At 48.3% G+C, this 16545-nt stretch overlaps 1 protein-coding gene and 1 non-coding gene across 13 annotated transcripts in view; both read left to right on the top strand.

Annotated features, from left to right (window-relative positions):
- The window catches only part of TEAD1 (TEA domain transcription factor 1), a 274482-nt gene that overhangs the window by 211809 nt on the left and 46128 nt on the right, over positions 1–16545 (top strand). For all 12 annotated transcript variants that reach the window (XM_059875101.1, XM_024975801.2, XM_024975798.2 and 9 more), the window contains 3 exons: positions 503–549; positions 1440–1501; positions 2493–2617. In XM_059875101.1, the coding sequence (XP_059731084.1) occupies positions 503–549; positions 1440–1501; positions 2493–2617 (234 nt within the window). The remainder of the gene's footprint in view (positions 1–502; positions 550–1439; positions 1502–2492; positions 2618–16545) is intronic.
- On the top strand, positions 1099–1159 carry MIR2314 (microRNA mir-2314). The gene has a single exon (NR_031163.1). It is a non-coding gene; the product is annotated as a microRNA mir-2314 (primary transcript).

Raw genomic sequence — 16545 nt, 5'->3', positions numbered from 1 at the left:
CCATGTCGGGACTCAAACCCAAGGCTGTCCAAATCCCTTGACATCTGCCGCTCCCAGAGGCTGTCGGCAGGCACCAGGGCCTAGGAAAGCCCACAGCAAAGGAGGTGTCTGCACCGTCTTGGTTCTGAGCTGTGTTCTCCCCCCAGGCTGTGAGCTGTGGAGGCAGAACGTCACGTAGGAAGTGTTGCAGAATGAAGGGAGGAAAGGAAGGGTGAGCGGGCACATAGATGAAGCAGTCAGAGGAATATTTGTGAACCCTCTGTAATGTACCCGGATTCCTATTGGGTGTCAGGTGAACTCTTGAAGAGCTGGTGCCTGCCCTCAGGGAGGTTAACATGTTCTGCAGGACAGCAACCTGTGGTATCTGCATTTAGGCTGTGTCACTTGGCAGCTGGCAGATGATCTGCGCCCCCTGTTTAGCTGGGATTGGAGTGCGTAGACATCCTGAGCAGTGCTTTGAGGTGAACTCCTACCCTGAGGCTCTTTGCATTTTGCTTTCCAGTTCTGGCCAGGAATGATACAAACAGGGCAGCCTGGATCTTCACAAGAGTAAGTCTGAGGAGGGGCCGGCACTGACAACCAACCAGGGGCTGGTCACAGCCCACCCCGGGTTGAGGTTTCCTGGCACCAGACTGCCTGGGGCCTTGCGGGGGGCGGGGGGAGGGAGATTTAACCTGACATCACCAGCATCATCCCCCACTGTTATCTCCTGACGCCAGTAGCAGGAAAGAGATGCTCAGATTTGGGAGACGTGTAAAGACCTCAGTCCCTCCTTCAGCATTAGTGGTCCTGCAGCTGGCAACAGGAGGAGGAGCTCCGTCTTTTCATGGCTTTGAGGGGGCAGAGCCTGGGGTCCTCCCGAGAGAGGACAGTGGAGGTGATCCTATAGTCCATTTTCTTCCGGCTTTCCCTGTAGTGGGGGAAGCTAATAGAAAATCCGACTGATGCTTTGAGAGCATGGGAGGTAAGCTCAGTAAACCGGAAGGCGAGGACAGATGGGGAATAAAAGCAGAAAGGAACCTCCTCCTGTATATTCTCAAAGGAAATGGAGCTACTTGGTCTAGAGAAAGAGAGCCTGAAACATGTCCCAAATCTTGCCTGCCCATGATGACTGCTGACCTCGGTCTCTGCAGGGACCAGAAGCGAGGTTCAGAGGTAGATGCCACAGCACGTGCAAGGCAAGCTGACCTCTGCCCTACCTGTGCCGTGGAACTGGCATGAGGCTTGGTGGTTTGGTCATCGGCACCCAGCCGGCCCCTCTCACTTGCACAGCACAGCTGGGTCTCCATCTTGGTAGAGCTCTGCCTGGGCTGTGCTCCCACCTGCAGATAGGGAAGCTCAGAGTGAGGAGTCCCTAGCCCTGGGAGGCCACGGCCAGACCTAGGAAGTAGCTGCTGCTACAGCCATGGTTTCTGACTCTCTCTGTCCTCTGTCTCCAGCGTCAAGCCCTTTGTGCAGCAGGCCTACCCCATCCAGCCAGCAGTCACGGCCCCCATTCCAGGTGAGTCTCTGAGGAACCCTCTCACTTTGTTCTCCAGCTGCACAAACTCCCTCCCCTGCAGGGCCATGGACACCCCTTTCTTGCCACCACCCTCCTTAAGGCAGGGTTAGCCCAGAGCTCAGGAGGGTCGCTGGTGTCCCCTCCCAGGTCCTGCTTTGCCTCCATCATCTCTAGAGAGCTGTTCTGATGGGCTTTTTTTTAAAAAAAAACAACAGGAAGCCTGATCACTTTCACTCAGGGCCTTGGGTCACCCTTGAAAGGAGAAGTTGCTCTGGTTCCTTCCTCCTCATAAACAGGCCACATTGGGCGATCTCAGTCTTGTGGGCAGACGGTTTTATTTGCTGTTTCTTAGAGAAGTGTATTTCAATTCTGAGTACCCTTTCTTTAAAGGAGTGCTTACATGGAAGCCCAGGTAGAAAGCATGCATCTGGCCAAGCTGCCTGCCTCCCAACACACACACATGCACATGCACACGCACACACTCTTCATTATAAGCTCCCAGACTGAAATGCATTCACACGTTGCTCTCTGCTCCAGCACCACAGAGCATCCCAGGAGAACATTCCACTGTGCTGGTGACTGCAGTCTTACTCAGGAAAGGAGCTGGAAGAGCACAGGGAGTGCCCACATCCCTGTCTCACAGGAGCGCTTTGTCAGCATCCACTTCCACACTTCATCTTTCTTGCCGTGGTCCCCAGCGAGGCCCCCTTGCCCCAGGTTAGGTGTCCTCGCCCCCAGCCCTCAACCTGGGCTAGTACCGGCTTTAGGAAGAACCACCTGCGTTGCGCTTCTCCGGTTGGCCATGCCTCTGGGCTCCTCTGCCAGAACCCACCGCTGCTGGCCTAGCTCCACCCCTAGACTCTGGTGGACAGACCTGTTAGCTTTGCTCCTGGGTGGTCCATTTTGTAGGCCCCTGCCCCGGGGGTGGCCTGAGACCTGATGATGGCAGGCAAGGAGCTGGGTTTAAGGTAATGATCAATTTGTATTTCAGGGTTTGAACCTGCGTCAGCCCCAGCTCCCTCGGTCCCAGCCTGGCAGGGCCGCTCCATTGGCACAACCAAACTTCGCCTGGTGGAATTCTCAGCTTTCCTTGAACAGCAGCGAGACCCAGACTCGGTGAGTGTGCTCAGAGTTGGGTGCCTTGACCCCAGGCTTTGCTCCTCTTACCCTGCCTTTGAGCCTGACAGATCAGATACCCTGCGTGAAAGCAGACCTGGGTAGGGAGGGCTGAGCAGCCCTCCAATGAAGTAAAAAGGTATTTCTGTTGACAAATATGTAAAACTTTAGAGCTAAATGGTTATGGATGCTCTGGACTGCAAACTCCAGGAATTACTAGAGCAGAAGAGTAAGACCTTAACAGGCTCTTGCATTTAAAGACCCTGACACTGGGAAAGAATGAGGACAGGAAGAGGAGGGGATGACAGAGGATAAGATGGTTGGATGGCATCACCAATTCAATAGACATGAGTTTGAGCAAACTCAGGGAGATAGTGAAGGACAGAGAAGCCTGGCGTCCTGTAGTCCACGGGGTGACAAAGAGTCGGATACGACTGAGTGGCTGAACAACAACATTTTTTGAGCCCTGACTGGCTTGTATTGTGTAAGGCGATTAATAGATATCATCACATTTTACTCTGAAACAACCCCATAAGGGTAGGTGCTGGAAAACATGAGATAACAGAGAGGTTAAGTAACTTCTCTGTAGTCACACAGTTAGTGTCTGATGGACTAGAGATTCAAATTCATGTCTTTAAAACTCAAGCGTAAACTCAAGCCTATTTAGCCATTATTCATACTTTTCAAAGCTGTGTTTTCTCAAGACAGCGAATTCTTAGCTTCTGAAGGAGGAGTAACAGGGTAGTACTTTAGCAGTCTGACATAGAATGCGATGCATCTTAATACCCTAAATATCCATTAAGTTAGCATCTGGACCCGATTTGTCATTTTCCTCCTTCCTGTCTCCCCACCCCATCTAGTGCCCATCCTCCTCCTGTCCTCAGCTGGGCCCACCATTTCCCCTACACATGTGAGCCTCCCTTCTCTCCACCCGAAAAGCCCAAGACCCTTTCTTCACTCCCACTCCTTGGCTGTGAGTACGAGCATTGCATCTGTGTGTGGGTGAGCCCAAGGCAAAAATGGAAGGAATCATGAGTTTGTCTCCGGGATCTTTACCAACTCCTTTCCATGTTCTCTACCTCACCCCACCCAGCTGATCTTGGCGGCTCTCAAAAGTACACAGGGGCCACTCTGTTTGTCTGCTGCCTTGCTGCCATTCTGTTACCAGGAGAAAGCATCACGAGTGAGTTCATCATCTGTTGTAAATAACTTGGGTGTGAACCACAGGAGGTGACCTCTCCCTGAAGCGTTTGTGCTTTGGCTCTGAGGGTAGGACAGGAAGACGCCACGAATAGAGGGGTTTCCACCAGCCATCACCAGAGTGGACACTCAGGAACCCACATGTGGCCCCCTGGCATTTCTGCCTATGAATTGTGAATCCTGGTAGAAAAATAGAGTCGGCTCCAAAATTAGGATAAAATGAAGAAAGAGAGTAGTCATTGGGCCCGTCGAGGCAGGCAAAGGAAAAGAAGAGTATTGAGAACAGGGAAGAGAAGACCAGCCTCCTGGGTCACTCTTCACAAGTGTCTGAGTGGCTGTACCAGGAGGGTGACAGTGAGTGCCTAAACCCTTGTCTGTGGGAGCACTGAAATAAACAACCAAGGAGATGACCTTTGCAACTCTTTGCTTCCTCCTCCTTCAAGCAAATGTAGATATTTCTTCGGCTGAAGGCTGGGCTTCGGCTCAGTTCATGCTTCTGCTCTGAGTAGCTCATGTCTGTATGACGCCTCATCGCTCACAGAGCGCATTGTCATTGGTTATGCCATTTTATCCTCCAAGTGCTAGTGGAGTGGATTTTGTTTTACCCATTTTACAGGTGAAGAAACTGAGGCCGAGACACATTAAAAGATGTAGAATATTTAGCCAATGAGCAGGAGGACCCGGAGCCCAGATCTTCTGTTTCAGTGTACTCTTTCACTGCTGTGAAGCACCACCAGTGGTGAAGGTCTTGAATTGTGCATTCAGTCTGTACTCTTGGGTGAGCAAACGTGTTTACTTGTAAACATTTCTTTTTTAGAAATAGAACTCCAGGACACTAGGAAGCACAAGTCCCAAGATGTTAGTTGTTATCCTTGTTAAAAGACTCAATATAATGTTTTATCACAAAACAAATTTTTATTTTTAATTTAAGAAGCTTATGGAGCACCCTTATGGTAACTGTCCTTCTCAGTTATGGACCTACTGGGGCCCAGAATGCCCATTTCCTCTTCTTCTAGTTGTTAGTGGTAATTGGGCTCCCTGCTGTGCATCGCTGAGAAGTTCCTTTTGTCCATCCTATAAACAGTTATGAGCACCCATGTGTGCCTTCTGGTGCTGCCCTGGTGGAGGCTGACGTCTAGTGGGTGAGGCCGTCATCCCCCGTAGGGTCACTGGGAAGTGTGACGGCTAGGGCTGCTGTGAGTGGACAGGAAACTGGGCAGGCTTTGTGGAGGAACCAGCCCTTATGCAAAGAGGTAGAGGGTCCATATGGGCCCGGAAGAGTAAGGAAGAAGAGCATTCCAGAGGCGATGACTCTGGTGTAGATAAAACAAGAGGTGAAAGCTAGTGAATAGTTTAGAAAGGCAGGACCTACCAAGGCCTTGGAGTAGTGTCCAGATATGTGTGTTTGATGTACATTCAGAATTAAGAGTCTGGCTGGTTCAACTAGAGTAGACCTTTTACTGATGAATGAAAGGCTTAACTCTGTAGAACTCATGTAGAACATGACTTCAGTGGTGACAATGATAAATGTGGTTAACTAGAGAGTGCGTTTCCAGAGTAGCTGGGACAAAGGGTGTCACCCTGGACCAGAAAACGAGGTTCTCCTCCTCCAGGCTTTGTTGCTCCTCAGCTGTGCATTCCTGCCTGTGTCCTCCTGGGGGACCATATGGACAGAGAAGGTTCAGACCTGGCTGCAGCCATTGACAGCCACCTCTCCAAGCTTCTTCTATAGAAAGAACTAGAATTCCCTACCTCTTTGGGCTGTGATATGGATGGAAAAAATCACACTGTACCACGCTCATTAATTTATTTGTTTGGTCTTTGCCAGCACTACCCACAGCCCTTTGATTCCAGTGAGCCTGAGCTCTTACAGAGACGCAAGGGGAGATGTGTGTGCGTGTCTGTGTGCAGACAGAGATTTGCAGGATCTAAAGTCAGATTTGTTTAGGACCCATAACTATTGATCACTTTGTTGGCTTCCTTATCAAATTAACCTGCTTAATGTTTGATGTTAAATTTTAAGGATAGCATATTTATATTTGTTTAAATAAATGTACCAGCTGAATTTATTTTAGACGGCTCTGAAAGTTTGAGAACCAACGAAACCATTCCCATACTCCACATTTTTTCAATGTGACCTTGGACCTCAAGGGCCTTTACATGTTCATTTGCAACAGCACCTTATGTTTGCAAAATAAAGCACATATTATATAATTTGAGAAGCTGGTGCTTAGAAGACTTGTCAGAATGCTTTAAAAAGTCTTGTGAATTCTCTTCCATTTCAATTAGCTGTCTCTCTTAGTCCCAGTTATTCTGGAAATTCACTCTTGTTTACCACATGTATCACCACTGCCAACACTAAAGATTCTTCACAGCTCTCTCACCCCGATCAGTAGTCATATTGGCGATAGCCTGCATGATGCATTGTCTTACCCAGCCCCGTGACACAGACTGCCCAGTGTTCAACCAAGATTCAGAGCTAGATGTGTTGATTCCAGTAACCAAAAGTTGCTGGGTTCCTTTGCATCTGATGAGTACCTGTAGCCAGCCAGACTCTACAAGAAGCCAAGGTAAGACTAATCCAGGGGATGAGCGCCCCCTGCTGGCTCTGCATCCTCTGTAAACCAGACATTGCCCCTGAGTCAGTGGCTGTTTATGTTGGTGGAGAACCAGCAAGTCAGTCCCTCTGTTACCTTTGGCTCCACTAGAACCTGAGAGAAAAACAGCAGAGGGTGAAGAAAGGAAGATCTAAAAAACAAAGACTATTTTGGAAGTGGTTAGTAATGCTTAAAGACACACTTTCTATAGGATTTCCATGTTGCGTTATCAAAGGACTTTCAGTGTTAAGTGCGAGATCTTCCACCTAGGGTGGGCTTTTTTGAAAGGGCCTCCTCACCTGTCATCAGGGCCCAGTTCCAGAAGACCAACTTCAACAGCTGCAGTTTCAGAGAGATGAAAACCCAGCCTTCGTGGGCTGTAAGCTGAATCCCAAGTGTGCATGAGGACTGGTTTTCCTGCCAAACCCTAGTTTTGAAAGTTTGAAGTTTTAGTCACTCAGTCATCTCCGACTCTTTGTGAGCCCACAGACTGTAGCCCACCAGGCTCCTCTGTCCATGGAATTCTCCAAGCAAGAATACTGGACTAGGTTGCCATTTCCTTCTCCAGGGGATCTTCCCAACCTAGGGATTGAACCTGGGTCTCCTGTGTTGCCGGAGGATTCTTCACCATATGAGCCACTAGGGAAAATGCAGTGGGCTCCCTCTACCCGCTCCCTGCGGCAAGCAGGTTCCTCCAGCTGCCCGGCAACTCAGCTACATCTTCCAGGCAAAGGCAGTGTGTTTAATGTCAACTGTGATCTCAGAAGAGAAAGTGCGAGGAGTTCAGTTAGGTAGAGTTACATAGCCAGAGAAGGGCAAGCTTTGAGATGGAGAGAGTGGGATAGGAGATTGCTCTCTTTAGATTTTGAAGAAGCACTGCCTTGGGGAAGAAGCAAAGTTCTGTGATATGGTCGCAGGAACAGACCTGAGCAGGGAGTGCACACCTGAGTTCACTTAGAGAAAACCTCCCTGAGTTACAGCTATCAGGGTAACCTCCAGCTCTTGCTGACCTGTGTCGTGAGCATCACGTGCCGAGCATTTGACCCAGATACTGTTCTTACGTCCAGTCTCTCAGTAACAAAACAGATGCTCGGGAACATTAAGGTACGTTATCAAGTTCCACCACCAGGAGGAGGCTGAGCCAAAGTTTGGCTCCACTTTGTATTCTTAACCATGTCACTGTATTTTTTAAGAAATTAAAAATTACTCAAATGCAAAAACAGCTGCCCTTCAAAGCCTCGAGCTCCTCAAGCCCAGGCTGGATGCAGCAGGGCCCTTCACCCTGGCACAGCGAGTGAAAGAGGGTGATCAGGACGTTTGGAGAAAGAGAAGAAAGGACACTTGACAGGAGGAGAGAATCCCTGAATGGTGGACAATGGCTGGTCCTCAGCCAGAAGGCGAGGAGTTTTGCGGTCTGAAGTGACCTGTTTCCTAATCTTTAATGCTAAATGAATGGAACAGCAGAAAAGCCTGAGACTTCCTGGACATGGGGAGTGAGTCAGCAGTCTTCACAGCCCGACGGGGCCCAAGTTCTCTCCTCTGGGGGAGCCTTGCCCTCAAGTTCTGCAAATACATTCTTCTGATAACCTGATTCTTTTCCATATGGGCAGCTGGTTAAATGTGGGCCCAAGGATGATTTCATGTTTTTCTTGCTTCTTTCAAAGGCCTAAATTCACAGATCAACTCAATTTCTTTATCAGATCTCACAGATGCTGACTTTGGTTGGGGAAATGTGACCAGGGCAACTCAGAAAATAGGACATCAGTGAGGCCAGTGGCAAAAAGAAGAGTTGGGTGGCTTGTGTGGGGATTTGACCAGAGAGGTGAGATCAGAAGCAGGGCTTATTAGATTCTAGATTTGGGGCCAGGAGGATCCTCTCCTATATCCTGGGTAGCGTGGAAGATGGCAGGTTTTCTCTGGAGGAGCTTCCAAGCCCTGCAGTGCTTGCTAAGGCAGTCGCTGCCTCTCAGAGCAGGGTCGTGTGTTCATGGGAAACAGCTCTTTGGGCAGATTTGGTTTCTGGTCCTTCAGAAAGGAGGCTCTTTCTCTCCCCTAGTTCATGATTTGTGCGTGGATCTCATTAATAATTAACCTGCATACTAGCATCTGTGTAGCTCCCTAAGGCTCACACAGACCCGTCATGTTTGCTGTTTCATTTGACCTTGCCATGACCCATGAGATAAGCAGGCCAGGTGTCATCTCTGTGTGCAGATGAGGCTACCCCGGCCCAGATAGGTTAGGCAACTTGCCTCAGGCCACACACAGCTCAGAAATAGCAGAGCCTGGATTCCAACCCGTGTTCTTAATGTATGCACCACGTGCTTTGAATAAATGGTCTGAGGGCACATCTGCCTTCCCGGCCTACAGAGGAAGAGTGCAGCGAGTCTGATGGTTGGCTGTGCCCTGCTTATGCTTCTCCCTGCTTTTTCTCCTAAGTTTTACCAAGCGTTGCCTTCCACTAGGACATAGGTGATGGAGGGTTCTCTGGTGCTGAAAGTGACAGGTCCCTGTGGTGAGTGTAGCCTTTCCCACCCTGGCCTGCATGACTGCGAACTCTCCCATCAGCTTGTCCATGCCAGTCGCACCCTCTCGTAGCAAAGGTGGGTGGTTTGCTGTTCATGTCTGAGCTTCTCTGGACGCTCACCTCTTTATTCATGACCATTTGGGGATGAGGCAATTGGAAGCATCTGGAGAGCTGGGTTTTATAGGCTTTTCACAGAGGCCCAGCCAGGCTCCATTTGCTTTCCTTGGCAGGTCAGCACCCCACCCGCGTGCCTTCCTGGTCGCAGTCCCTGCACTCAGCCTGTGGGGTTTCACAGCTGCACTTGTGTGTAGAAGACTCCCTTCTAAGAAAACAGCAGCCACTCTATGGAGATGGTGCTGGAATGGGGAGGTGGGGGTGAGATCCAGGAAGGAAGGACTTATTTGTTCCTTGTTTCTTGTTTCCAGTGATGTTTCTTTCTGGGAAGAGCACAGGGAAGAGAGCGACCAGCTACCTCGGGGCCAAGTAGCCAGAGCAGGGCTGGTGCTCTGAGCAGTAGCTGAGGAGAGAGCCTGCGGGACCATGAGCAAGCCCCCCAGCCCTCTTACCCCAACAGGTGCCAAAGATGCAGGTCACTTCCCTTGGCTTGGTCTTGTAGCCACTCCCTGCCCCTGTAGGGCCCGGAGGCCATCGCAGTTTGCCCAGGCTGCTCTGGGGGGTGTCTGAGCAGACTGTCCAGGCAGGAACACAACAGGAAGCAAATGTAGGTGATTTGTCCTTGTCCTGTTTCAACTTGTACATTAGCATCCCTTGACGTGAGTTATTTGTCTTGGTTTCTTTAAATTCCTAAGTGGATTATAATTTTTCTCCTGGTATTATTTGACAGCAGTCATTTTTTAAGGTTTTACAGCGTTCTTCAAATACTTGGAATTTTTGGAACAAGTTTAGGGAAACACCGCCATCTTCAGGTCAGACTGTGTAGTGCAGTGCTGGGGCGTGTCCATGGGAGCCTCTCAGATGCCAAGGGCCTGCAGATTCCTTAGGGCTTTCCCTTTCCTTTTGCAGAAAAAAGTGAACTGCCTCATCAGAGGGCTCTGGATTAGAATGTATTAGCAGCTCTTTGGGGAAAAAAAAAGGAAAGAAAAGAAAATTAAACCCTAGTGGCCATTCTGGGAGTTGTTTGTTCTGGTTTGTCTCATCTGCAGTAATGGGCAACCTCACAGGCTGCCCCAGCCCCACTTGCCAGGACAGACTTTGCATTCTTCACTGGGAGAAATTCAGGGGCCAGATCCCTCTAGGCCTTGCGTGCAGGTCACCTGCACCCTATCCACCTTACAGTACAGGACCTAATACAGAGGAACAGCCATAATTTCAGGTAATCTCACCCGGAGTACAGACACAACATGACTATTGGAGGAAATATCAACAATAATAATAATAATGAAGAGTTGCATGCTTGGTACAGCGTTGTGGATTTTCCATGTGTGATCTCCTTTAAGCCTCATGACACTCCTTCGAGGTAGATACTATTATTATCCCTGGATTACGGATGTGGAGAGGGCTGGAAGCACCCCTCCCCGATGACTCAGCTAGGAAACAAGGCCGGCGCCAGGATTCAGACCCAGACCCCGTCTGACTCTGGTGCTCGAGTCCAGTATTTGGCCCTCCGCCCCGCTGCCCCCGGCAACTTCCCTAAGCAGCAGAGAGAAGGAGAGGCAGAGACTAGGAAGGAAAGTGACCTCTTAGAACCACCTTAGAGGAGGGGAGAACATCCTTTGTTAATCCCCTAGGGTAGCTAAACAGCCCTTTGCAAGTCACTCTGTGGAGATTTTAGGATTACATTTACCTTTGTTACTGTTTACAACTGCTGTGAAGAATAACTGGAGGGATTATAGCAATCCAAAAAGAAAATGAACGCTTCTCCAAGTTGAAATAGGAATCTGTGTGTTAGATTTGTGGCGGGGGCGGCTGGGCCGGGGTCGTCTCTGCCCAGCGGGACTGGCCCCGGTGCGGTGTCAGGTCAAGCCTGCAGGCAGACAAGGGTCCGAGGTCCTGCTCAGTCATCCTCAGCGTCTTGAGCCGGAGGAAGGCTCTGATCTCACCCTCATTTTGGGTCCAGGGAACTTGCGGCCAACTAGAATAAACATCCTGGAGCACGACTCTGTGTGTTTTTGTTTCCCTTTATAGTTCTTTCCTCACGAAACTCCATGATGGTTCGAGATAGCTTTGGATTGGCTGCTTATTTAATTTAATAAAGTAATAGATGTGCTTCATGTGTGAGCCCAGTGAAACCCCAGGCATGGCCTGTAAGGAGAAGCAGCTGTGCCCTGCCCGCCCCACTCCATCTCCCACTCCCCCTCCTCCCAGTCCTCCTCAGGACAGCTGCCTGCAGCCTTTCAGCCCTTGCTTTGTACATGCGCTCCGTATTTCTAAGCAGCGTACTTACACTGCCTAACTCGGTCCATGACTGGAGACCTTATCTGTTGACTTCTTACTGTGGAAGACCAGGACTTAACTCTCTGAATTTAGCACATGACCCCTCTCACCTCCATCCCCACCCCTCCAGTATGGTTATTTCACAATTTTAGGTTTAACACTTAGTTTTTTTTATTGTGAAAGTCATCTTCTTGATTCTAAAACTTGTTTTTCCTAAGGTTTGTCATTGCCTTTGTTTGCTCAGTTTGTATATACCTACACAGAGTCATCCCCCATGTGTCTAACAGAATTCTCAAACTCTTGTCCAGATGGTCAGCTACGTCAGGGACTCCCTCTCTAGCCCCTTTAGGAGCCCTCTGGCTTCCAGGTCTTTGTCCCTCCTGGACTGGCTGTTGTCCAGGTCCGAAGCCCAGCTGTGGTCCAGCATGTTACCGCTTCTGTGCTACTGCTTCATATCCCTCTTTTCTGTTCTACTCCCTCATTTCATAAGAGCACATCCTCCTGTTGCTATCTGAGAATAGCTGTGAGGAAGGACAGTTGTCTGAAACCTGACAGATCTGAGAGTGTGTTCTGTTCTCACATGGGATGGATAACTTGGTTTTCATCTTAAGCTTATGAACCTTTGTTCCCATTTTCAAGGTAAATCCCATATATGTTCTCCTTGTTAATGAATAACACTATATGTTTAGTGCTGGAGAATACGGACATCCATATAAAAAGAGCAGGTGAGTGCTGACAAAGTCATTTGATGTACAAGAAAGGGAATGTTGACTGTCCTTATCCCAGTTTTCTCTCTAGAAATCTTTGAGAACATATATTTAATGGATGCCCAATGGTTCTGACTGCAGAGGCAAGAGACTGGCTCCATGCAGGTTCTTTGAGAAGACATGCTGTTTGTACCATTAGTTCATGGATTCCCTGTGCCCAGCACAGTGCCTGGCACATAACGGACCTTCAGTTCAGTTCAGTCGTTCAGTCGTGTCCGACTCTTTGCGACCCCATGAATCGCAGCACACCAGGCCTCCCTGTCCATCACTAGCTCCTGGAGTTCACCCAGACTCACATCCATCGAGTCAGTGATGCCATCCAGCCATCTCATCCTCTGGCGTCCCCTTCTCCTCCTGCCCCCAATCCCTCCCAGCATCAGAGTCTTTTCCAATGAGTCAACCCTTCGCATGAGGTGGCCAAAGTATTGGAGTTTCAGCTTTAGCATCATTCCTTCCAAAGAAATCCCAGGGCTGATCTCCTTCAGAATGGACTGGTTGGATCTCCTTGCAGTCCAAGGGACTCTCAAGAGTCTTCTCCAACACCACAGTGCAAAAGCATCAATTCTTCGGCGCTCAGCCTTCTTCACAGTCCAACTCTCACATCCATACATGACCATAGGAAAAACCATAGCCTTGACTAGATGGACCTTTGTTGGCAAAGTAATGTCTCTGCTTTTCAATATGCTATCTAGGTTGGTCATGACTTTCCTTCCAAGGAGTAAGCTTCTTTTAATTTCATGGCTGCAGTCACCATCTGCAGTGATTTTGGAGCCCAAAAAAATAAAGTCTGACACTGTTTCCACTGTTTCCCCATCTATTTCCCATGAAGTGATGGGACCGGATGCCATGATCTTCATTTTCTGAATGTTGAGCTTTAAGCCAACTTTTTCACTCTCCACTTTCACTTTCATCAAGAGGCTTTTGAGTTCCTCTTCACTTTCTGCCATAAGGGTGGTGTCATCTGCATATCTGAGGTTATTGATATTTCCCCCGGCAATCTTGATTCCAGCTTGTGTTTCTTCCAGCCCAGCGTTTCTCATGATGTACTCTGCATAGAAGTTAAATAAACAGGGTGACAATATACACCTTGACGTACTCCTTTTCCTATTTGGAACCAGTCTGTTGTTCCATGTCCAGTTCTAACTGTTGCTTCCTGACCTGCATACAAATCTCTCAAGAGGCAGATCAGGTGGTCTGGTATTCCCATCTCTTTCAGAATTTTCCACAGTTGATTGTGATCCACACAGTCAAAGGCTTTGGCATAGTCAATAAAGCAGAAATAGATGTTTTTCTGGAACTCTCTTGCTTTTTCCATGATCCAGCAGATGTTGGCAATTTGATCTCTGGTTCCTCTGCCTTTTCTAAAACCAGCTTGAACATCAGGAAGTTCACGGTTCACATATTGCTGAAGCCTGGCTTGGAGAATTTTGAGCATTACTTTACTAGCGTGTGAGATGAGTGCAATTGTGCGGTAGTTTGAGCATTCTTTGGCATTGCCTTTCTTTGGGATTGGAATGAAAACTGACCTTTTCCAGTCCTGTGGCCACTGCTGAGTTTTCCAAATTTGCTGGCATATTGAGTGCAGCACTTTCACAGCATCATCTTTCAGGATTTGAAATAGCTCAACTTAGGTGTGTGAAAGTCACACATCTAAGGTCACACACCTTTTAGGTGTGAAATCCAGAAAGAAATATGCAAGTGAGTACCTTTTCTGTTGCTGTATTGATATGTTGATCATCAGCATGTCTACTGAGCATATGGGAGACTTTTTTTGTAATTGAACAAGCCAGTGTTAACCTCTGCTTTGGATGTCAAGGAAATTTAGACTTTAATAGATGTAACTTATTGACACTTGCCCTGTTTCTGCTTGTACATTCCCCCACACACTTGGGATTGTTGGTTGTTGTTATTGTTGTTGTTTGTATAAATATTTTGTTTTCTGCCACATAGAATAGAATTGCTCTTTTTTGGTTTTGTGTTCCATTGTTAGTTTTGGGAAAACCATCACTGCTAGAAAGAAAACGGGATTTATTTGGGAAGAAGGGAGAGAAGTGAGGTTCCACCCTAACCTTTTTACCTTAGAAGGAGATCTGGCAGGATGGGAAGTTAGGCCTCACCAAATAGTTTTTAGGGTTTTAATTTTGTTAAAATTTGAACACAAGCATATCAGATGTCTTCTTTTCATCCTTCTAGATGTGGGGGCAGAGGGATTCCTCACCTGGCCAGGTTGAATTAAGGAGAGAGAGATGTCTGTTTGTTCCACTGCTGTGGCCTCCAGGATGCCTTCTTTAGTCCTTTGTATTCTTAGAAACAAAGTCACCTCTTGGCAGGAATAAAGCCACTCAAATGCCAGCAGTCAGGGTTTGGTTTCAAGTCACCAGCCTTGCGAGAGGCAGTGCCCGATTTCCTTTGGCAAAGACAGCCTGCCCGTTCTCAGTTCATTTCAGCAACTTGGGCACAGAGGTAACTTCCTCAGAACAGAAACCTTTGAAGGCTCTATCTGATGCATCTGTGAGTCATTATGTGTGTCCCAAATTGTAATTTCACTTCTCAGAATCTGGAAAACGCTATTCAGCTTCTTTGCTATTTTTTGAAATCAACTTTCAGAAAAAGTAGATCTGAGTTAGAAGGATCTAGGCATTTATATATTCTCCTGGAGACAGTGCGGTTGATGGCACAGCAAATGCATGGACTGTGGCGTGGATGGATCCAGGTTTAACTTCTTAACTCTCTTAACTTCAGGACTATTCCTGGACGTGTGACCTCAGGCAAATCTGTTCATCTCTGAGCTTCTATTTCCACATCTGTGAAAATAACTTTAATAAAGCCCGCCTACAGTACCATTGTGAGGCAAGGATTATCCGAGGTCACGTTTATCGAAAGCACGTTGTACAAACACTGAACAGACACAGCTCCCTTTCTTCCTGCAGACATAGGTAAGAGGCCCGCACTCCAGCCGCTAGTCATGAGTGGGCCATAATCAAGGATCTGAACAGTCATGCAGCTCCACAACTTGGCTCCCAGCTCTTGGCTTATTTGTGTTTCCTTTTTTCTTTGCTAGGCAGGAGGGATAGCTAAGGCAGGAAAGTTCTTTTGCTTCTACCCCAGGATCTAGTTAATCTCACATAATAAACCGCCACAACAGTAGTCTTAGCAGCTACGATTTATTGAACGCTTCTTGTATGCCAGAACCCCCTCTGTGCATCATTTCCTTTCATCTTCCACCCTGTTCAATATGACAGTCACAGATCCCCATTGTACACAGGAGAAAACTGAGATTTCAGGTTCTTATCTGGTTCTAGAGTGCTTTTGCACTCAGCATGTTGATTTTCAGATATACTTCCTTGATATACTGAGCAATATACTCAGTTGCTCAATCGTGGCTGACTCTTGGTGACCTCATGGACTATAGCCTGCCATGAAATTTTCCAGGCAGGAATACTGGAGTGGGCCCACTGAAGAATGGTAAATTTTACCTTCCATTCACTTTCCTGATCTCTGACCCCTGGAGGTCCAGGCTGTGGTCCCTGTGTTCTAAGAGTCATACTTCACCCCAGGTCTGCCCTGGCCCATGGAGGCTGGCGAGGTGGAAGAGCAGGGAGTGAGGTGTGCTTAGCAGAGACTCAGATTCGATTCATGGATGTCCCCAAGGCTCCGTCTGTATTCCATTCTTTCCTGTAAACTCGGTGCCTGTAGACACCACAACAAGCGGCAGAAGCGGTGCCTCTCAGAGTCCAGCAGGGCTCAGAACTTGCTGCAGTCAGAGGTGAGCAATAAGGGTTGGGTGACAGCCAGCCAGCCAGCCAGTTTGGATAATGGAGGAGCAACGCCTTTGCCTCTGCTCCTGTGCTGGTGAGTAACAGAGGACCAGCGGAGGGGCAGACACGAGCCCGCCCCTCCTCATCTCTGGGGACCTTCCACCAGTGTCTGTGTTCCCCACCCCGCCGTCTTGTTTACTCTGCTTATACCCTCTAAATGAGGCTGGAAGTGCCTCAGCATCGGTGCCCCAGATGTTTCTGTGGGCTTTGGTTTGCTTATAATTGAAAAGATGATATGATAACATTTGAGAAAATTTTTAAAAGATCAGAGAGAGGCACTTCACCTCTCCCCGTTACCTTACCTCCCTAACATGACGGTGGCTCCTACTTTGTTTCAAAAGTTCCCCTCGAGCACAGCATACTCTGTTCTTGCATGTCTGTGTCCAGGACTCAGTGCATCCTGAAATCCAGCTGGGATAGAGGCAGGGTCCTTGTCAGAGCTCTAAGTTCTTCTTTCTCGTGTCACCTGACACCTTTTAGGAGTTAGGAAGCCTTGGTAAAGATGACGCTCTGATGTTGATCAGAAGATGCTAGGTCCTGGCCACACTTCCTGTACATGCAGTGGTTGGGGACAGCTGGCATCAGATGGGGTATTGGCCCTCCCACTCTTCGGTATTATGGCCACAGA

Source organism: Bos taurus, chromosome 15, assembly GCF_002263795.3.
Source record: "Bos taurus isolate L1 Dominette 01449 registration number 42190680 breed Hereford chromosome 15, ARS-UCD2.0, whole genome shotgun sequence".
In the NCBI taxonomy this organism is placed as follows: Eukaryota; Metazoa; Chordata; class Mammalia; order Artiodactyla; family Bovidae; genus Bos; species Bos taurus.
This window is presented reverse-complemented; position numbering and strand designations above follow the sequence as displayed.